We start from the raw sequence: 19,487 nt of genomic DNA, 5'->3' as shown, positions 1-19,487 counted from the left end.
GAAATTACGAAATTTAGTCTAAAATAAATCCCTCTTGCCATGATGTGACGTCACAGATGCGAAACTAGCTCAGTAAATTATTCTACATTGGGCAAACATTTTTCAATGATATGTAAAGAAAAGCCTTCCGAAGATGGGACAAACGTGTTTTAAACATTTTAAGGACTCATTCCCAGTTTATCCAATTTTGGAAAGGGGATTAGATGGTACAAAGACATCTCTACAATGAATGGTAAGTGATTGAATGGGAAAAAATATTTGGATTTTCGACTTTTGAAAGGGTATAGATAATCATAATGTATAGCAAAGACATACCCAACTTTCAAAACTTGATTTATTCTTCTAGATCCTTAGATTTTGAGGCTTTTTTTATTTCGGAAAATCTGGAACCGAACATGGCTGGACTGAACTGGACTTCGGTTTAATGGATCGAAAAAACAATTTACGCCTAATTTGCAGCTTTTAGCACATAATTTGTGTTCTATTATTCATAACTAGTAATTTCATGCTAATTGCTTTTTTAAAAAATCAATTTTTTTCCCGCCATTTTAATCTAGCTAACCATTCTCTTTCTGACTTCATTGTTTTCGGTCTTTCTTTGATTAACGGCAACAATGATTGTCGCAAGACCAAAGAAATGCGGCTTATTCACCTATTGGGCACTCTTAGTCCCAATGGGATTAATGAACGCTTTACTTTCAACTAACCTTTTCTTTTGTCTTTTGATTGTTTGTTTTTGTTTCCTTGCCTACCTTGCTCTCATTGGTTTCTTTTGTCTTATTCTATCATATATACACTCCTTTCTACCACCTCTTTCTCTTTTACTCCGACGAAGGACTAGCGTCCGAAACGTCAGTAAGTTTTTTCATCTTTTCACGGTGTATAATTTACCTTTTCATCATTACTGTTTCCATTGAATGTTGGGTCACGTGTGACGTCATATTCAGGTCACGTGAGCTGATTTAATGAAGAGTCTACTCCAGCAGTACTTCACGACATTAACCCTGCGAATCAAACCTAAAGTAAAGGTAGGTTCAATTCAGATAAAATTTATTTATTTTTTCCCTCTCGTGCATTCATTTGTTTCTGATTCATTCATTTATCCTTTCGTATTTTCCATTTGCATGTCAGTGGCCTTTATTTATCATCAAATTTTAACTGCAATTTTCATTCTTTGTCAATTTTGTTGTTGTTATTTATACAATAAACTCATCGCGTAAAGATCAGAGATCAATAAGTATTTTATATATGAACGTCTGGGTAGGGTAGGCATAAGATTATAATCTGCTTGCGTTAATATAAAATGGATCCTTGAATTGATCCTATCCCTAACCCCCCCTCCCCCGCCCACGGGATTTCCTCAACTGCTAGAGGGATGGAACTATATTACATAGAATGGCAAACTAAAATACGGGGGAGACGGGCGCAGCATACATAGTGGACTGTGATGCAGAATCATTCAACAATCATATGGTCATGATCGAGTGACTCCGTGTCCTCGGCTATCATCTCATGACCAGCCTCTCCATTCTCAGGCACGTGATATTTCAGACTAAAAATCTGAGGTTCCGCCGTCTCTCCGCCTCTCTTACAGCAGTAAATCTCATAGTCTTCTTGCCATTCCTCTGTTTGTTCCACGGTCTGTGCCATCGGGGTGTACAGGGTTTCTGGTAGCCATAAAGATAATATTCCCGCGGCGACCGCGAGTATGCCAAATATCACCAAAGGTAAAGTTTTGTCGATGTTGGGGAGATCGGCCTGTGGAAAAACGTGAAAAACACTACTACTCTCTCAAGTATCTTATGAAACTACTGGAGGTTAAAAAATAAACCGTGCGAAAAGCCAAAGCGGTCGCTATTCCGTCGTACCGTACGGTAGCCAATCTTAAGCAACTGATAGTTTTGGAAAACGACTAATTTAGATTAAACTCTTCTATCGTTGATGAGAAACGTTATGCGCCGGCGCCAATTCTTGAGCTTTATGGATTTTATTTTGAAGAGTTTTCTCAGTGTCGTATCCAGACCCCCTGTTTCGTTCCGCTTTAGGGACGTCGGTTCTCGTACCAAGACCCTACTCATTAGCCTACGATTTCGCTATGAAGTATGGTCTGGGTATGAGAATGCTTCGGGGGAGGAAAGCAAGGAGCTCTGGGTAAGAGACTGATACTGCGCACAAAATTAGCCGTTCCGAGGTTGAGGGAAAAACTGGGTCGAGTTGGCACTGCAGTGCATTGTGGGGCTGTTTTAGGGGACGAAATAGACGCCATCTTGGAAATATGTCCCCTGGGGCAGACCCGCAATGCAATACAAATTCCGCTCAACCCCGTTAATTAAGAAGCCTCTGTTCGTGGCTTACCAAGAGCACAATGTATGGAGCAGCGATTCCACCAAAGCGAGCCATCATTGACGCTGTACCAATACCAGTGTTTCTGTAAATTCAAAAAAATTATATCAAAGAAAATAATAAATTTTAAGAAATGAATATCAGTAACACTGGAAAGAACATCGGATATATATCTGTATGAACTCAGTAGTAAAAAGACGTCAGAAGTTCGGGATATACTTGCATTGCAACCGATCAATATACGAAGTGGCCACCTAGCGAGCGACGACCAACCTCTAATTAGTGGCCAGTTGTCAAAGTCCCAAAGAGAGTTTAATAGAGTTATACCTCTATTAAGCGACCATCCTCTATTTAGCGGCCACAAGACAATTTCCCGAGGATGCACACTTAATTGTTATTCTCTTACCTGATAAGAGTTGGATAGAGTTCTACTGTATAAACGTAGATGGCAACAAACGTTGACACGATACTCATCTTACCAATCAAAGCCAGAACGAGAATTCCATATCGATATTCTGTAAAGACAGAATTAGAAATTGTACGTTCACAATCAAGGATTGGCGATCAAACCAATCGAGCTGTGCTTTCCTAATTTGAAATGCTGCCTGTGAAAATTTTATCTAAATAACTTTTACTCTCGGTTTCTCAGTAATTTCTCTCTATATTGTTATGATTTTCTTAATATGGTACTTCGACTACTGTCTACCCAGAGCGCATTTCCTTGTCCCCACGCCACAAAAAAAGTGCTCAATTGCTCCAACTCCTTTCTGTTTTTGTCTATTCACACTGGAAAAAGGTTAAGAATACTGAATGAATAAATGAATATAATGCTGGCCATGAGCTCCTCTTGTTGCGCAGAGCCTTAAATTAAGCAGTTTAAGTTAGGTAAGAATTAATGAGTTACTCTTACGTTCTGTTGCCGGGAAAGCCAAGACAAGCATGCCTGCAATCCCACTGGTCAGCATTAAACAGCTATAGGGTATGCGCCGACCTGACCTATAAAGAAAAGACATCGATCAAAATACCCGATCAATATTAACTAGCTAATTTACCTGTTCTTTTTTTCATCCATTCGTTTACTTCTTTGTTTGCTTTCACTATTCATTCCTTCCACTTCATTTGTTCATCTATGCATTCACTTTTATTCATTCATTCATTCGTAATTTCTCACCGTAATCAGCATATACTAAAGTAAATTTGTGCAACAGAGCGCCTGGTTACTGGGAAGCCATGTTGGAGAGCAGCAACAGTGCATGTTTTGTAAATGACAAGAGGTTACATTTCATTTCTCAAAATAAGGAGAAAACTTCTAAGATGTTGACATAATTGAACTCCTCATAACGACTCCTTTTCATAGGAGTAAAAAGCAGTAACTAGGACTCATGTATGCCATGCACTTTGCGGGTCGACAAGCATACAATGTTTTGCATTCGTTTCCACAGGAGAAAATTTCTAATGCAATGCTGCCTTACAACGATACATGGCTGCCGTGAAAGCCTACTCTTTGCCCCTTACTTTGCAAGCAACAGCCAGCAGAACAACAGAGCAGGGATTTCAATGATGTTCAGAATGAAGAAATTGAAGTACATATCTCCGCCAAGGTTCTTGACGTTCAAGTTGATGCCAAAAAATACAAGAGCGTTGACAAACCTGTAGACAGTAGTAACAAAACTCTGAGATTAGTTCAGTGTGTGGTATGAAGTATCCTGTGTTACATAGCTGGAAGTATTTATAAACTAATTAATTTTCTCAAATGAAAATGAAAAATTACCAATTACAGCAACAAATAATGGTTCTCTTTCTCAGCTTCAAAGTCCTGACCAGATCCAGAACTCCATATTTCTTTGAGTTATCTTTGCGCATATCAGCTTTTTTTACTTCTCGTATGGCGTGCTTCAGACGTTGCGGGTCCACGCTCACTCCATTTTTGTCAGCAAACTTTAAGAGAAGCTCATGCGCTTCGTCGAGTCGGTTCTGTGCGACAAGCCAGCGTGGAGACTCGGGAATGTACCTGTAATAATTGGGTGAATTCCAGTTTACCACTACTTTGACGGAAATCAATTAAGGGTAGCATAGAGGACTAATTACACTCGCCTCTCATCTCTGGGGTCTCAGATTTGATTCCTGGACTTTCTCATGTGAATAGAGTTTGTTAGGACTAGTCTATTCCGGATTCAGGGTTCGATCTGTGGATTAACCGTGCCCTGTCTTACCTTAGATCAGCCAAGAGGTTGTTTCAGGGTTCGGTCTGTGAGTTAGCTATGCCCTGACTTAGATCAGCCCAGAGGTTGTTTCAGGGTTCGATCTGTGAGTTAGGCGTGCCCTGACTTAGATCAGCCCAAAGGTTGTTTCAGGGTTCGATCTGTGAGTTAGCTATGCCCTGACTTAGATCAGCCCAGAGGTTGTTTCAGGGTTTGATCTGTGAGTTAGGCGTGCCCTGACTTAGATCAGCCCAGAGGTTGTTTCAGGGTTCGATCTTTGAGTTAGCCATGCTCTGACTTAGACCAGCCCAGAGGTTGTTTCAGGGTTTGATCTGTGAGTTAGCCGTGCCCTGACTTAGATCAGCCCAGAGGTTGTTTCAGGGTTCGATCTTTGAGTTAGCCATGCTCTGACTTAGATCAGCCCAGAGGTTGTTTCAGGGTTCGATCTGTGAGTTAGCCATGCCCTGACTTAGATCAGTCCAGAGGTTGTTTCAGGGTTTAATCTGTGAGTTAGGCGTTCCCTGACTTAGATCAGCCCAGGGGTTGTTTCAGGGTTAATTTCGATCTATGAGTTAGCCGTGCTCTGACTTAGATCAGCCCAGAGGTCGTTTAAGGGTATCGATAAAATTTAAAGGTTTGAAAAAGCTTGAAAATAATAGGACACTTACATTATGGCGTCATTACTACCACTACCAGAATCCCTTGAACACTTCATTTCCTTTGTTATTAGCAGTAATTTAAATAATACAGAAAATTCGCCAAGCCTTATGGTAGTGGCAGTAAAATGACGCCATCATGCAAACGGCCTATTGTGATCGTTTTGCATGTTTTAGATCGATTCCTATACTCTATGAATGATTGTGCATGACAATTTTTAGTTGTTCAAATTCACAATCTCGCGTTGCGCGAACCACTGAGTCCATGAATACTGACTTACCACCAAAACAAAAGAAGCGGAGCTGCTGGGATGGAACAAGCCAGCATCAAGTGCCTCCAGTCTCTGATCAGATACGCCAACAACGCCAGCAAGTTGAAGCCAACGCTAACAAAGATGTTGCTGATGAACCCTGCAGCTGTACGATGCTTCGTCACTACCAACTCTACACAGTAGACGTAACGGGAGATCAGACAGCCGGCACATGCAGCACCAGAACCGAAACGAAACAAGGCGAAAAGTGAAAGACAGTCAGCTACACCGGACACAATACCACAGAGTGCCTGTAAGGAATTAAGAATTAACCTGGTGTATGGGCTGATATAAGTCAGGGCACGGCTAACCCACAGATCGGATTGGAATTTAGTTTGAGTGGGTTTTGCGGCGGAGGGAGGAAAACCGGAGAACCCAGAGACCTAACAAACTCTTGTCGCAGGGGATTGCACGAATTTAATACAAGATCCCCAGAGATGAGAGGTGAGTGCACTACCTCGGTGCAACGCCACAGTCTTGCTTGCCATTAAATGCGCATATATCTTACCAGTAGAAAAATGCTCATAAAAACGGAGATATGACGTCCAAACTTGTCCGAAATCCATCCAAATGTTATGGAGCCAACCAAGAGCCCTACCATGTAGACAGCCTGGGTCATAGCCTTGAGATGTGACTGATCGCATATCAGATGCCACTGACAACGAAAAGATAAAAAGGTCAATTAGATGAGGCCTTACTATCTTTCAAGATGGCGCAGGGAATTGTGAAGGGGACTACTTAGCTGATAACATCTGTAAGGTGAAGGGAGGTCTTCAGGAGTACGTATTACAGGAGTTTCAAGTGCAGTATTAATGCGCAAAGACCGCGCAAAGCACACTTGGGGGAGGGGGTAGAGGTATAGAGCATGGTATAGTAGACTAGTATGTGTGAGACTAAACATGAGAGCTGAGAATAGGCCTTCAATCAAGCAGCAGCCATGTTGACTGGAACAATAGAGTATTCGAGCTCCACGCTTAGCCTCGCATTAAACGAGTGCTTAAGAATAATTTTATGCTAGTTAAACAAAGATTTTTATTCTCATGAGAATAAACATTGCTGCGTCGTAAATAAAGCCCATTAAAAGTTCAGTAGATATCATCACACACACACAAAAAAAAGAAAATATAACCTCCCTCTCTGCGCTCACTGCCGGAATGGAACCTTTCTTGAACTACCGAACTGAAACATCTTTGTTTTCCATCTAAGAAAAAGTTAAGCAACGACTGATCCATATGTAAGTTGTTATGTAATACCTATTCGAAGTGCCATCAACATACCCTTCAACCAAACCTTTTTTTAATACCTCTAATATTATTAGCTCTACTACCAGACTCCCTTGTATACTTTCTTTTGTTCAGTTAATCAGCACCAATTGTATTAATATTCTCATGAGGGAATACTAATTTAAATAAGAAAGAAAATTCGCGAAGCATTTTGGTAGTGGGAGTCAAATGACATAAGTTTCATAAGTTTCAAGATGTGGACGTTTCGAGATGTTGCAGTAGAACGTTTTACGATTCAGGATATGCAAACTAAAACTTACTTATTAAAACGTCACACACACACACTCACACACACACACACACACACATACACACACACACACACACTGTAATATTGTCATACTTTTTCTCTATGAAATTTGTGCCATTAGTTTTATATTTTCATGTTAGCCTCGCGTCCATGATATTTTGTAAGTCGTCTATGACGAAAACTTGTCTTTAAAGGGACTCTTGGATGAAAATCAATAAAAATTGCACATGACTTGAAACTTGTTTAAACTTATCTATATGGCCCAGATAGTAGCCAAGCACATATTTCCTTCACAGTCAAAAGTGGCGGGAAAAAGTTATCAATTTTATTCAGCATCTAAATTGTGAGTAAATGACGGCATTTAATCAACCCTATTGTTCTTTTCGCTTTTAATCCAAAATATCTCAACTGCAAGTGGCTCCCAGGCTAACATTTCTGGTTTACATAATCATAGTTGAGTCATATTATCCTCAAATACTTCAATTATTTGGACTTTCAAAAATCGGGGCGTTTTCATCCAAGTGCCCCTTTAATAGAAATGCAAAAAAAATTGATATCGTGACATGTCATTGTTCAGTATTAATGAGGGCACTCAAACCAAGGACTTAAGATATTAGCAATTTCCGTCGAGACGAACTGAGTCATGTCTGATCCGATATGTTGACAAATTATCACTCTTTAGCCAAGAAAAATCGCACGCGCGAAAAATCTTGAATTTGGAAATATATTTTTTTGTTGAGGTCTTAATTGTGTCCTTTGACAACTCAAAAAGGGTAGTGTTTCTCTACCTTCTCCGGCATTTTATCTTTTTGTGTCAATGTGTTTTCAATGTAAATAAATAAATACATCGCTGTCACTCACTTTGAAATGTCGTTTGTTTGTTTGATTTTTGGTATTTTTGGTATTTGTAATTTCATAAACGTGCCGAGATGTAAGCAAGATCATTAAATTATCGCACACTTCTGGACGATAACTTGGACCATGCATTTTTGGAACTGCTCTAACAAATTGGTTATGATTTTCTTTTTAATTGATTGTGTTATAGCTTTTTTAAGACCTTACACTTTTGAAAGAATTGCCTCGACAAATAAAGTTATTACGCCCTTTAAGCTAAAAAACGCAATTATTTTAATCAACTTGTTTTTAAAATCGCCCAATTTTTACCGACCAAGTTCTACACAATCATAATAACACAGTTAATATGTAGTATATGCAAAGCAATTGAAGCTTCTCGACTCGGCAGTACAACTAGTGAAGCGTACAAGTGTAAACTCGTAAATCAAATACCTCAGAAACAGCGCTGGTGAATTGCCCTTTGAATTCATACCGTGTACAGTTTGTACAACATTTACTCGCTCCACAAGTGTCATTAGACGTCATCCATTGCTTATCTGCGCGGTCTGCACACTCAAATAGTGGCGTTGCTCCGTAGAAGACTTGTACAAGCTGCGAAAATCCAATTGGTATAGACATGAGGCACATGAATGAGTAGAGAAGAATTGGGTAGCGACCGAGTCCACCAACCATCCTCAGTAAGTCGTCAAACTCGTATCTCTCGGATGAAGGAGATGGGTTTACGTTTTCTCTTTCTTCACTGATCTCGATCATGATGATTTTCTGGTTAATCCACTCCTATCAGCAGAGTTTGCTCAAGTAAATTTAACACTGAGACTCAGTCGTGATTAATTAGAAACAGCAAGCTCCCTCGAGGCACACAGACACTTGTAAGTAGTATGTTCTACTGACGGATACGAGTGCGTTGTGTCATCAGTTGAAGGGAAGAGGTCTAAGGTGCAAAATACCACTACTCGCGAACTCGCAAACTATGGCGTCCTTATTCTAATAATGACATAAAACTAACTTATTGATTGACCTCTCGTCTCGGTCTGGTTGCCATATCAACCAGCCCATAGCCAACCATCAGCCCATAGCCTAGCTACACTCACCCTAAAAGGACCCTAGTTAGTATCTTTTCCCTATACACCTAATTGAAATCAAAGGCCCTTTGGCGAACTCGTGGATACTTGTTGCACTTTTCGAATATTTAGATTGGTCTTGCTGTGCCCTCCATGCTTGTTGACATTCTCAAAGGATTCCAAATACTTCGCTCGATTTAATATTTTGAATACTCAATTTATCTAGTAAGATGAGTAATCGTCCTTTTTATTTTCCTTTTAACACCTAGTTCTTCGCTATTTTGTTGAGTTTGAAAGCGATTTCTGTGATGAATTAATTGTCTGAACTTCAATTAATACGAAAGACGACTTCGACTACGACTTCGATAGAGTCAACTGAGTCAAGTATAGAGTATAATTGGAAGAAGATTTATTTGAAAACGCTTTCTCTGTTTTTAATTTCAAAGGCGGGCTGTGTGTTTTATTCCAGCAAACATTCGACCTACGAGCTCAAAAACTGAATATACAAGATAATCGGCCGATCGGGACGATAAACATAAAGCGTTGCGTTATGCGTGTTGATTTACATTACTACTTATCTTGACCTTCAATGGTTACGGCTCCTACATTTGTTTGGGATGAAACTATTTATTTACACTGTGAACTGAGCAAATATTTTATAGAAATACGTTTATAAATGCTATTTATTTTGCCTTCATCCAAGTCGGTAAATTAATGATTATTTATTGGAGCGAATTCTCGTTAAACCTTCGCACATTTCAACATACAATCTGAGCATTGCTTCGGCTGTTTGTAATCTTGTAATGCGTGGCGATCAATCTACTTTTTATTCAGAACGGCTTATTCAAATGACAAAACTGGCCGAACTTCCTTCAAAACTCCATTGGAATTGGTCTTTTTTTCGTCTTTTGTTATTTTTTCTACGATCTACGCATACATCTACATTGATTATTTTCTTAAGAAGTTTACTTTAGTAAATACAACTGTTGATCAGTAATAATAAGACTTCTCTCGATCGAGTTTATGAGATTTTATTGCTGAATACCGCCGTGACTTTGAGCTGTCCCTATGGAGAATAAAGTCCTCCAGAGCTTGAAATCAGACTCTCTTCTTGAGTTCTAATTAATTTTTTCGATAACCGGCTCGATCTACGAGTCTCAGTCTGAAATCGAAATGTTGACGTTGTACCTAATAAGCGTTTTTGTTTACTTTTTTAAAATACATCAGAAAAAAAGGTCTAACTCATTGAAATTTTATTTCAGGCGTTAATTGTATAATTTTACTTCAACTTGCATCTTTCCTTGATTCTTTTAATATGAATAATTCGAAGATAAAACTATGTGCGAGTGTGCGCATGCACAGTGGGCCCCCACGGCGTCTACAAGTGATAGAAATGTATCCCACATGGAACATCAGCATTTCGTTTCCTCATATAAATATCAAAGTAATCTATATGGTATAAGAGCTTTGTGCTTGTTAGTGTCGTGTAACATTCGTAATCGGATGACGTAAGACGATCGACAAATGTTTAATTATCGATCTGCTAACATCTTAGCGAGTGAGTGAGTGAGTGAGTGAGCGAGTGACACATTTGCATATTCAGAGCCCTCACAATAACTCGTTTCTACGCTTCGCGTATCCACGAGTTAAAAAGGTTGTCGGGCTCAAAAAAAGGTTATATCATCAAAGCTAAGACCGAAGGGGAGCATGGGAAGACAAACAATTATGCTAATTTCATGCGTATTGCAGCTTTCCCTTCCTGCGCACATTTTATGCATCATGGCTTTGGCATGTTGTACATCTAGGTCGAACAACTTTGCTCTACTGTGCATTTTTACATGTCTATATGCAAATATAATACACATTTCGGAATACCCAAAATCCTTTTCGGTCTTAGCTTCGATGATATGACCTCGAACCCGACTACGTTTCTTCAATTAGGTGTATACATCGCCGCACATGATAATGAAATAGTAAACAATCTGCATCCTTGTGATTATGGGAATCACTACTGCTGTGCTTTTTAATGCTTTTCGAATAAAAATGGTGTGGTGTGGTGTGGTGTGGTGTGGCGTGGCGTGGCGTGGCGTGGCGTGCCGTGCCGTGCCGTGCTGTGCTGTGCTGTGCTGTGGTGTGGTGTGGTTAGGTGTGGTGTGGTGTGGTGTGGTGTAGTGTGGTGTGGTGTGGTTAGGTGTGCTGTGCTGTGCTGTGCTGTGCTGTGCTGTGCTGTGCTGTGCTGTGCTGTGCTGTGCTGTGCTGTGGTGTGGTGTAGTGTGGTGCGCTGCTGGCTTGGTTTGTTCGTTGTGTTTTGTGGTTTCTTTTTCATTTATTTTGTTTTGTTTATTTATTCTGTTGTTTGTGTTAATCTGTTATACTGGTTTTTTTTAGTATTTTGATTACTTGTTTGTTCATTTTTTCTGTTTGGACGATCGCCATCCACATCCAATTTTTGTTTGAAGAACCACACTTCTTCACCAACTAATTATGATTATGCATGAAGCAAGGTACTTCGTTGCCACCGGATGATGGTTCTATTTCTACACATGTAACTAAAAGAATCGAATGCGGGAAGAATTCCTGATTAGGACAAGTCCAGTGGATTCGAACCGGAACAGTCGCCCAATTCTAAAAATACTTTGGCAACGTAATTTAAATATTAAAGTTTGTGTTCAGTTCTAATCCCACGGTTTAAGGACGAGCATGCATACAAATATCCCGTGGGGGGTGGGGAAGAGAAGGGTCATCCGCCGGCCCAACTGAATTGACTGTAGTGGGACATGCCTGTGAAAAGGAATGATATTGGAAACACCTTCTCTCTTCCCCACCCCCTCCCCCACCGGAAACTAGTTACTAGTTAGGGGATACGAAAGTGTTGGTGCGGTCTGATTCGAATATGTCTTATGTCACGATTAAGTGCGTTGGCATAGCAACATCCGCAAAGATGGACACTGCAAAAGTCATAACTAAGTCCGACAGAAAAGCTTGACCTTATAAACATAAGTATATTATTACTAGTTGTCTGTTCGTCAAGAACGAATTATAGTCGAATCAAATTAAGACAACACACTCGCTTCATTTCAGTTCCCATGATATTCAGCCCACGTCACTTAAATTAAAAGCTTTTGAAAGATTCCCGTTATATTGCAATGATAATTATAATAATATCCCTTGGCATGGAAATTGTACTTCATTTGGTCTCGTACCTCTACTTTTCTATAAATTAAATTCGTACCTTAAAATATAATTCTTGATTGCAATCAAAATATTAAAAAATCGCCACTTTCAATTGGACGTCGGCGTGTATTTAAGAGCGGCTGTCAGTAAAAATCAGACATAAGGTGGCAACAGTCAAAAAAACGATTTTGTTCATACTTTGAAGTTAGATAACCTATCATATGATATTAACCCCTGTGCACTTAGTTTTGAAAAATGCTTTTTTGTTCGGGAGAAATTTGAATTTTTATGCAGATAGGCAAATATGCTAATTTGACGACTCTGAAATCGAGATAAATCACCGATCTCCTGTACGAAATACAATCAATACTTGACCTTTCTAACCCTATGAACTTCAAATATGGTATCTCTATATGCCTCACAATGATTTTCAGACATGTAGCTGTAACGAAGAATTTCTGGAAGAATTATTTGCAAGACACAGTTTTCTTGAGCTTAAGAGTACCCTCAAAACAAGTGAGAATTTTACCATGGCCGATACAACGGAAAAGCGAGATTTTCAATGTATGTGATGTTAAGATGATATTGTTCAAGATTGTGAAAAAAAATTCTTAGGTAAATGTGTTTTTAAGTTTCTACGATCGATCAAATATGCCTAAATACGTTGTTTCAGAAAGGATCGTTTTTGCATAAATTAGCAAGTAAATGACTGCCAAGATTAAACAAATATTTTTCAAATCTTTTATAAGCCGTGTGAGACATCAATACTTAGCAAATTTGAGGGATTTTTCTGAACAAAGAGCAGCATTTACTCCCTACCGCTTCACAAATCATGAATTCTAGGTGTAGTGACGGCCATCTACACAAAACCACGAAAGCGTTGCGTGACCACTGGCGGCCATGACCCTTTGGGATGAAGAGTTTTCCTCAAAAACCTTATGTTTTTTTACCGGCCCAGCCAGTTGAGGACTAAACTTAAATTTCGAAGCCCCTTAAACTATGCTTTCTTTCAAAACAATATCCCCCTCTTGTATGCATAACAAATTTATGTAATATAGGAATGCAAACTTTGCTCTTCTCACGAACGCATCAAAAATAATAGATCGGCTACTCGTGTTATACGCCCTCGTATTGTGTGTGACCCCTGAGGTAACATTTGTCTAGTTTCAAAGGCGGATCCAGGATATTTTTGAGGGGGGTCCAAAAAGTACATTCAATCAGTGACGTTATTTTTGAGGTCATACATACCGCTATATTTGTTGTAACCTTTCAGAACGCCAACACAACAACTTGATTTGGCTTTCAATTTATAAACTTACATAACAGTCATGACTTTCAATAGAAAATAATCTGTAATATATAGTATGTTAAAAAAAGGGAAATAACGAGTTGTAAGGGGGGGGGTCCGCACCCCTGGACCCCTCCGTTGGATCCGCCCTTGATATACTCGCGTCATATATATTGTATTAATTTAGGAAACAAAAACTAATAACGTCGCTATGAATATTTTTTTCTTATAAAACGGCTTTAGTTGAAATGGTTGTTTTTCTTGTGAAAAGATGTGTGCGGACGAGTGGCGTCAACGTAGGATTCTTTTCTTTTCTTATCCTTTTTGCTGGTGTCCACGTAACATGGGTTTCGAGAATTTTTTCATCGTGTTCTGCACAGCGAGCTCACACAGATTATAAACATCCAAGAATATTGGGTGCTGTATTAATAGGGCATTCTGTACTTCCTTGTTCATTTTGTCCAGAGTCTTTTCTGGAAGCTTGTCGTCTTCTTGTTCATCTATTTCGGCGGGGACGACCCTTTTATTTGGCAATCGTGAAAGAAACGTTATACCACTTGTTTAGATGTGAGGAACCCATCAGGACTAAAAAAACGGACATCATCAGAATTCTTGGCATTCCTCAAGGACTTGGAGGAAGGCCAAAAATGCCTTCAGTTCGACGCCGTTGAGCTGCGCCACTCCTGTACTTGCGGTGGTGATAAGTGATGACAGTTTTTTTTGTTGTTGTTGTCGTTACAGGATCAACTTTATGCCCAGTCTGCTCACCAATGTTAAACCGGGCCATTAGATAGTCTTTCTGTATTTCTTTAAGACGTTTTCGACCTTCGTTTGACTTTATTCCCCATCCCATTTTCTGATCGAACCGAGCTAGTACTTAGAGGGTCCTGAAGGGGTAAAATGAGTGCTAGTATTATCCTTCTTTGGTGTTAGGAAAATAGGATATCATGCACTGGGATTCCTAAAGAAAAAACCATCAAAAATGGGTGTAGGATTAAGATTTGAGCAAAACATACTCGTGCTAAGAATAAAGAGATTTGAACTGGGATTTAGGTAAATGTTGGTCTTGGAAATGGGTTAGGAACCCCCTTCAGGACCCTCCATTTTTCATAGGAATAAGCAGAGTTAATTGAGGGGAGTCCCCTCTATTAACTCTGGAATACGTCATCAGAGCCTTGCATAGATTTGAACGGCCAGGAGCTGCTAACACGAACGTTATACTTTTAGATACTAAAACATAAGGAGGAAGACGCACAAATCTAGTTAATAACGGGAAATAAAAGTAGTATTTTTGGTATTTATTTGGATACATTTTTTTTAAACTCACATGCACACACAGTACTAGATAGATGTGGCAGTGCACACACAGTATTTATTATCCCGCCGCCGGTGGTCACGCAACGCTTTCGCTGTTTTGGGTAGATGGCCGTCACTACACCTAGAATTCATGATTTGTGAAGCGGTAGGGAGTAAATGCTGCTCTTTGTTCAGAAAAATCCCTCAAATTTGCTAAGTATTGATGTCTCACACGGCTTATAAAAGATTTGAAAAATATTTGTTTAATCTTGGCAGTCATTTACTTGCTAATTTATGCAAAAACGATCCTTTCTGAAACAACGTATTTAGGCATATTTGATCGATCGTAGAAACTTAAAAACACATTTACCTAAGAATTTTTTTTCACAATCTTGAACAATATCATCTTAACATCACATACATTGAAAATCTCGCTTTTCCGTTGTATCGGCCATGGTAAAATTCTCACTTGTTTTGAGGGTACTCTTAAGCTCAAGAAAACTGTGTCTTGCAAATAATTCTTCCAGAAATTCTTCGTTACAGCTACATGTCTGAAAATCATTGTGAGGCATATAGAGATACCATATTTGAAGTTCATAGGGTTAGAAAGGTCAAGTATTGATTGTATTTCGTACAGGAGATCGGTGATTTATCTCGATTTCAGAGTCGTCAAATTAGCATATTTGCCTATCTGCATAAAAATTCAAATTTCTCCCGAACAAAAAAGCATTTTTCAAAACTAAGTGCACAGGGGTTAATATCATATGATAGGTTATCTAACTTCAAAGTATGAACAAAATCGATTTTTTGACTGTTGCCACGAAATTTCGAATTTGTCTGGTTTTTACGGACAGCCGCTCTTAATCCCTTAGAGGTGCTCTATAAAGAAGTTGTTTATCTTCTATTTTGTCCGGTATTTGTACAATTTTCACGCCTTTTAGAAAATATTTTTGATTTCTTTTTTGAGAATAGAAAATATAGAAAAACAATATCAGCGTGGTTTTCCTTATTTATTCGCCGATTATTTGTTTCAGGTGGTCGAGACAACACTTTTTCTCATGCTTTCTGTGGTCATAAATTTTCCTAATTCAGTATTGTAGGAGCCGTATAGTAAAATGGTGCAAAATTTGTCCGGGAAGGCTGACTTGTTCAATGATCGAGCGAATGTCTAGCCTTTCATTGCTATTACTCATTCGGTCGGTTTACAGCAATTCGTGTGGTCAGCATGTTGCGCTCGACAGCTAGTGGTATCGTGTAAATCGGCCATCACGCTGACACATGGTTATATACTGTTATATACATATTACATACCCTCTCACGTAGTGTTTACTTAAGACCTCCAATCCCATTTTCCTTTCTATTTTATTTGTTTTAGCATTCATCATCATAGGTCCAAAAATCAAACATTATCTCGAAACTAAACTCACGAGTGCTGTGCGGCTGGTTCGTAACTCCTATCTATTATAACATTGCGGAATCTGGACAGAAAAACGCTATCCGGTCCTAGAATCACTTAACCAAGAGGATTATATTCATGAAGTGCCAATTTTATCAGGTCATTGTCAAATCATTCTACTCTTGACCTTAAAAAATATCCAAGTTATTCTAAATCAAATACGTGATATAAATACATTTAGTCTTCATGCGACGTGATGCAACTATAAACTAAACATTTATAAATATACTTCTTACTCGAAACAGAAGCTGAAACAAGCCTTCGTTGCCATTGGATTGAAAACTGACTAATGAGAATTTGATTGTTTTGTAACGACAACGAATGAAACAATTTGTGGTTTAATACCTGTCACACCCTGCCTCTGAATAACTCTTATATTGTTTTTCCGGATTACTGAAGGGATATAATTATTCTGAGTCAGAGCTAAAACCAACGGAGCACGAGAGAGAGACAGAGCAGTTAGATTCATACGATAACTGAAGTAATGGCGCAAAATGTGTCCAATATGTCAAATGATTCGTACACTGTGTCGAAAAATATACACGAGGAAAGTGGTTTCCCGCCTCTTGTCCGCCACATCTACGTTGGATACTACGTTATAGTATTTCTCATGGCGACGTTGGGGAACTTATTTGCACTTTTGACATGTTATAAGAATTATAAAGTCACCACTACAACAATCCTATTGAGTTACATAGCAAGTTTAGCCTTGGCAGATTTGCTTTTCACTCTGCTTACCCCAGTAGACTTGGCCGCATTCCTGGCTAGTTCTTGGATTTCTGGACAGTTTGTTTGCCGTTTTCAGAGCTTTTTAATCGAGACAAGCTACACGGCTTCAGTTCTAACGCTGGCCATGATAAGTCGCGAGAGACTCGTGGCTGTCACGACTCCACTTCTTGCCAGATCGCAGAGAATCAAGCAGAGAAAGTTAATTCCAGTTGTGATTTGGGTAATTTCTATAGCCTCGTGTTCTCCGCTGCTATATGCTTACATCATCGTCAAAGATAATGATTCTGTCTTACAGTGTGTTAACATTGGATGGGGAGACCAAGGGAGGCAAATCTACTACTCAATCCAAGGGCTACTTCTCTTTCTTTTTCCATTGATGTACATGATTTACTCGCACTATCGAATCTTTCGTGTTTTAAAAAAGAGCGAAGCAATGAGAAAGAGGATGACGATAAAACCCGGAAGCCAGAGCCTGCAGCAGCGCAAGATCACCAAAATGTTGGCCGTAGTAACTTGTATTTTCGTAACCTGTTATTTTCCATTCATGCTCGTCAGAACATTAAAGTACTTCTACGTATTCAACAATGACATGCTGTGGCGGCTAGTACAGTTGATGATATTCACTCAAGCGGCGGTGAATCCTGTAGTTTACTGTTTCTACAGCAAGCAGTTTAGGACTGTCTTCAAGGATTTGATGTGGTGTCGCTGGCACAAGATTAACCACTTCCGGGAGGGGAATCACACATTTCGAACGAAGTCTTCGTCTTTGGAAGCCTGTGAACCAGTTAGGCTCGAAGCTCTACATACAGGAAAGGATTTATCAACACTCATAAGTAACCCAAGCCCTCGACCTATCTCAAAACGTTCTTCAAAATCATCCGTATGGCTGTAGACACGACTAGACGATCCATTCAAAGAAGAGAGAGAGAGAAAGAAAGAAAGAAAGAGAAAGAAAGAGAAAGACATTCTTATTTATCAGAAAAAAATATTTTTATTTATGAAAGAATATTAATTTTGAAGTAGATTTGTGTATATATGAATATAAGTATAGCTGAAGATTGGAGTTTGAAAATAAAGTTAAGGTTAGGTTTACATTGTGTAGAGATAATTGTTCTGAGTTCTTCTATAGACAGTCCGACAACAAGGGGGGACGTATTTATTTTCATCTTTGTTGAATTGAGTGCAAAATTCTTAAAAATATTTTCGGAACATTTTTCAGGAAGCATATTATTTCTGATATATCAGCGTACTCCGGAAAACCGTCGGGGGCGGAAATATTAAAAGAAATGGCAGATACTCTAGATCTTCAAGATGTTTCAGATTTTTCATTTTTCTTTTATCCTTGTTCGATTTGGTTAAGCTGACTGAAATATTTGAAGAAAATAGAAAGAAAGAGAAAAAGAAAAGGATCTGTCATCAGTGTTTTAATTTCCTAATTATTGTACGACTTGGGGTAAACTCTGAGTGCTACTTTCGCAACTTATTGGATACCAGAGAATAGAAAAATATGTCAACCTTATTTTTTTACACGATACGGCAAGAATTTTCATGACTATTCCACTCTTTTGTCAACAATTTAACTTCTTAGCACTTAAAAGCTCTTTTCAATATGATTCATATGCGTTTAATTGCTTGATCAACACACAACTCCGGCACTGCAGTAATTTGTTCTAAATATTTATAATATATAAATCCATCTCCTTTCGGTTCTTGTCTAAAGACGATATCAGCCGTAAACCATTAATGCTGAACAAAAAGTCCTAAGCGGTAGTTGTTAAATATGTTTCGACGAAGTCTCTTTGCTTTGGTTAGATTTGTTTTTTCCCCCGAAGTGGCTGTTCGCTTTTAAAAGAGGACAATTAGCAAGCAGAATGTTCACTCAAGTATTCGGTTGAGTGGAACAGTTGCACAGCTTGTTTTTCACTGGATTTTTTTTCAAAACTTCCTGGTTTATATTGATTAAGACAATAAGATTTATGGAATCTGAACAAAACGCTAGATTTTTACTATGCTTTGAGTACTTTATAGTTTATTATTAGATGAATGATGTTGATCTAGAATGTGCCCTTTTATTTTGGATTTTAGGATTTCATAGCCACCATGTTGTTTAACTTACACAAAACACTCCCTTGGTTTCCGGCCACTTTGAAATCCGAAATTCGTTGACTTATTTTTTAAATTCATTTTATATAGAGAATGAAACCCTACAAAACACTTATATGCATTGTCGGAATACCCTTGAACTTTTCAACATTGCACATTGGATATTGGACCGCAGTTGCACGGATAGACAGTTATTTCCTAAACATTAATTCAAAACCACTGAACGATAAGAGTATAAAGAATAATCTAGCAATAACCCTCCATTTCTTAAACGTTCTTAATTTTTCTCGTAAAGTGAATAAAGTTTGATTAAACGCAATCAGTCCTGACAAACGCGATGACAGACTGACACTTAGATCGTAATTACGAAAAGTTGCTCGAAATAAAACGTGACTTGGGGGAATCTTGTGAATGGAACCTTGACTAAAGCCTTGAAGTCTGGTGACTTTTGCAAATACACAGCTTAAATCTAAGACTTCAT

General features: G+C 38.8%; 2 protein-coding genes and 1 long non-coding RNA gene across 4 annotated transcripts; 2 read left to right on the top strand and 1 right to left on the bottom strand.

Annotated features, from left to right (window-relative positions):
- The first annotated feature begins 33 nt into the window (after positions 1-33).
- Positions 34-3,902, top strand: LOC116290372 (uncharacterized). Its single transcript, XR_004196453.1, has 3 exons — positions 34-232; positions 948-1,028; positions 3,786-3,902. It is a non-coding gene; the product is annotated as an uncharacterized LOC116290372 (long non-coding RNA).
- LOC116290371 (organic cation transporter protein) lies at positions 318-16,995 on the bottom strand. 2 transcript variants are annotated; one of them, XM_089032249.1, is made up of 9 exons: positions 16,913-16,995; positions 6,020-6,166; positions 5,482-5,762; positions 4,115-4,354; positions 3,859-3,993; positions 3,254-3,339; positions 2,750-2,858; positions 2,356-2,428; positions 318-1,758 (listed from the first exon to the last, which is right to left on the bottom strand). In XM_089032249.1, the coding sequence occupies exons 2-9, from the start codon at positions 6,128-6,130 to the stop codon at positions 1,456-1,458; spliced, it is 1,338 nt and encodes a 445-aa protein (XP_088888375.1). In that variant the 5' UTR covers positions 6,131-6,166; positions 16,913-16,995; the 3' UTR covers positions 318-1,455. The 2 variants fall into 2 exon arrangements, with proteins under 2 accessions (XP_088888375.1, XP_031553250.2); XM_031697390.2 differs by lacking the exon at positions 16,913-16,995 and adding an exon at positions 8,332-8,994.
- Positions 15,872-17,995, top strand: LOC116290370 (QRFP-like peptide receptor). The gene has a single exon (XM_031697389.2). The coding sequence runs from the start codon at positions 16,659-16,661 to the stop codon at positions 17,793-17,795; it is 1,137 nt and encodes a 378-aa protein (XP_031553249.1). The 5' UTR covers positions 15,872-16,658; the 3' UTR covers positions 17,796-17,995.
- The last annotated feature ends 1,492 nt before the right edge of the window (positions 17,996-19,487 follow it).

The sequence above is a fragment of the Actinia tenebrosa genome, unplaced genomic scaffold (genome assembly GCF_029948245.1).
Source record: "Actinia tenebrosa isolate PJP-AT-01 unplaced genomic scaffold, QUT_ActTen_1.0 PGA_scaffold1__47_contigs__length_23844297, whole genome shotgun sequence".
Lineage (NCBI taxonomy): Eukaryota > Metazoa > Cnidaria > Anthozoa > Actiniaria > Actiniidae > Actinia > Actinia tenebrosa.
Note: the sequence above shows the minus strand (reverse complement) of the source record. Positions and strands in the feature narration are given on the sequence as shown.

Excerpts from the sequence above, each read along its gene's own strand:
- LOC116290371 (XM_031697390.2), bottom strand. The coding sequence starts at position 8,652 with ATGATCGAGATCAGTGAAGAAAGAGAAAACGTAAACCCATCTCCTTCA. Across the intron at positions 2,429-2,749 it reads CTCTATCCAACTCTTATCAG|AAACACTGGTATTGGTACAG; the intron begins GTAAGAGAATAA and ends TTGAATTTACAG. Across the intron at positions 1,759-2,355 it reads CTCCATACATTGTGCTCTTG|GCCGATCTCCCCAACATCGA; the intron begins GTAAGCCACGAA and ends GTTTTTCCACAG.
- LOC116290370 (XM_031697389.2), top strand. The coding sequence starts at position 16,659 with ATGGCGCAAAATGTGTCCAATATGTCAAATGATTCGTACACTGTGTCG.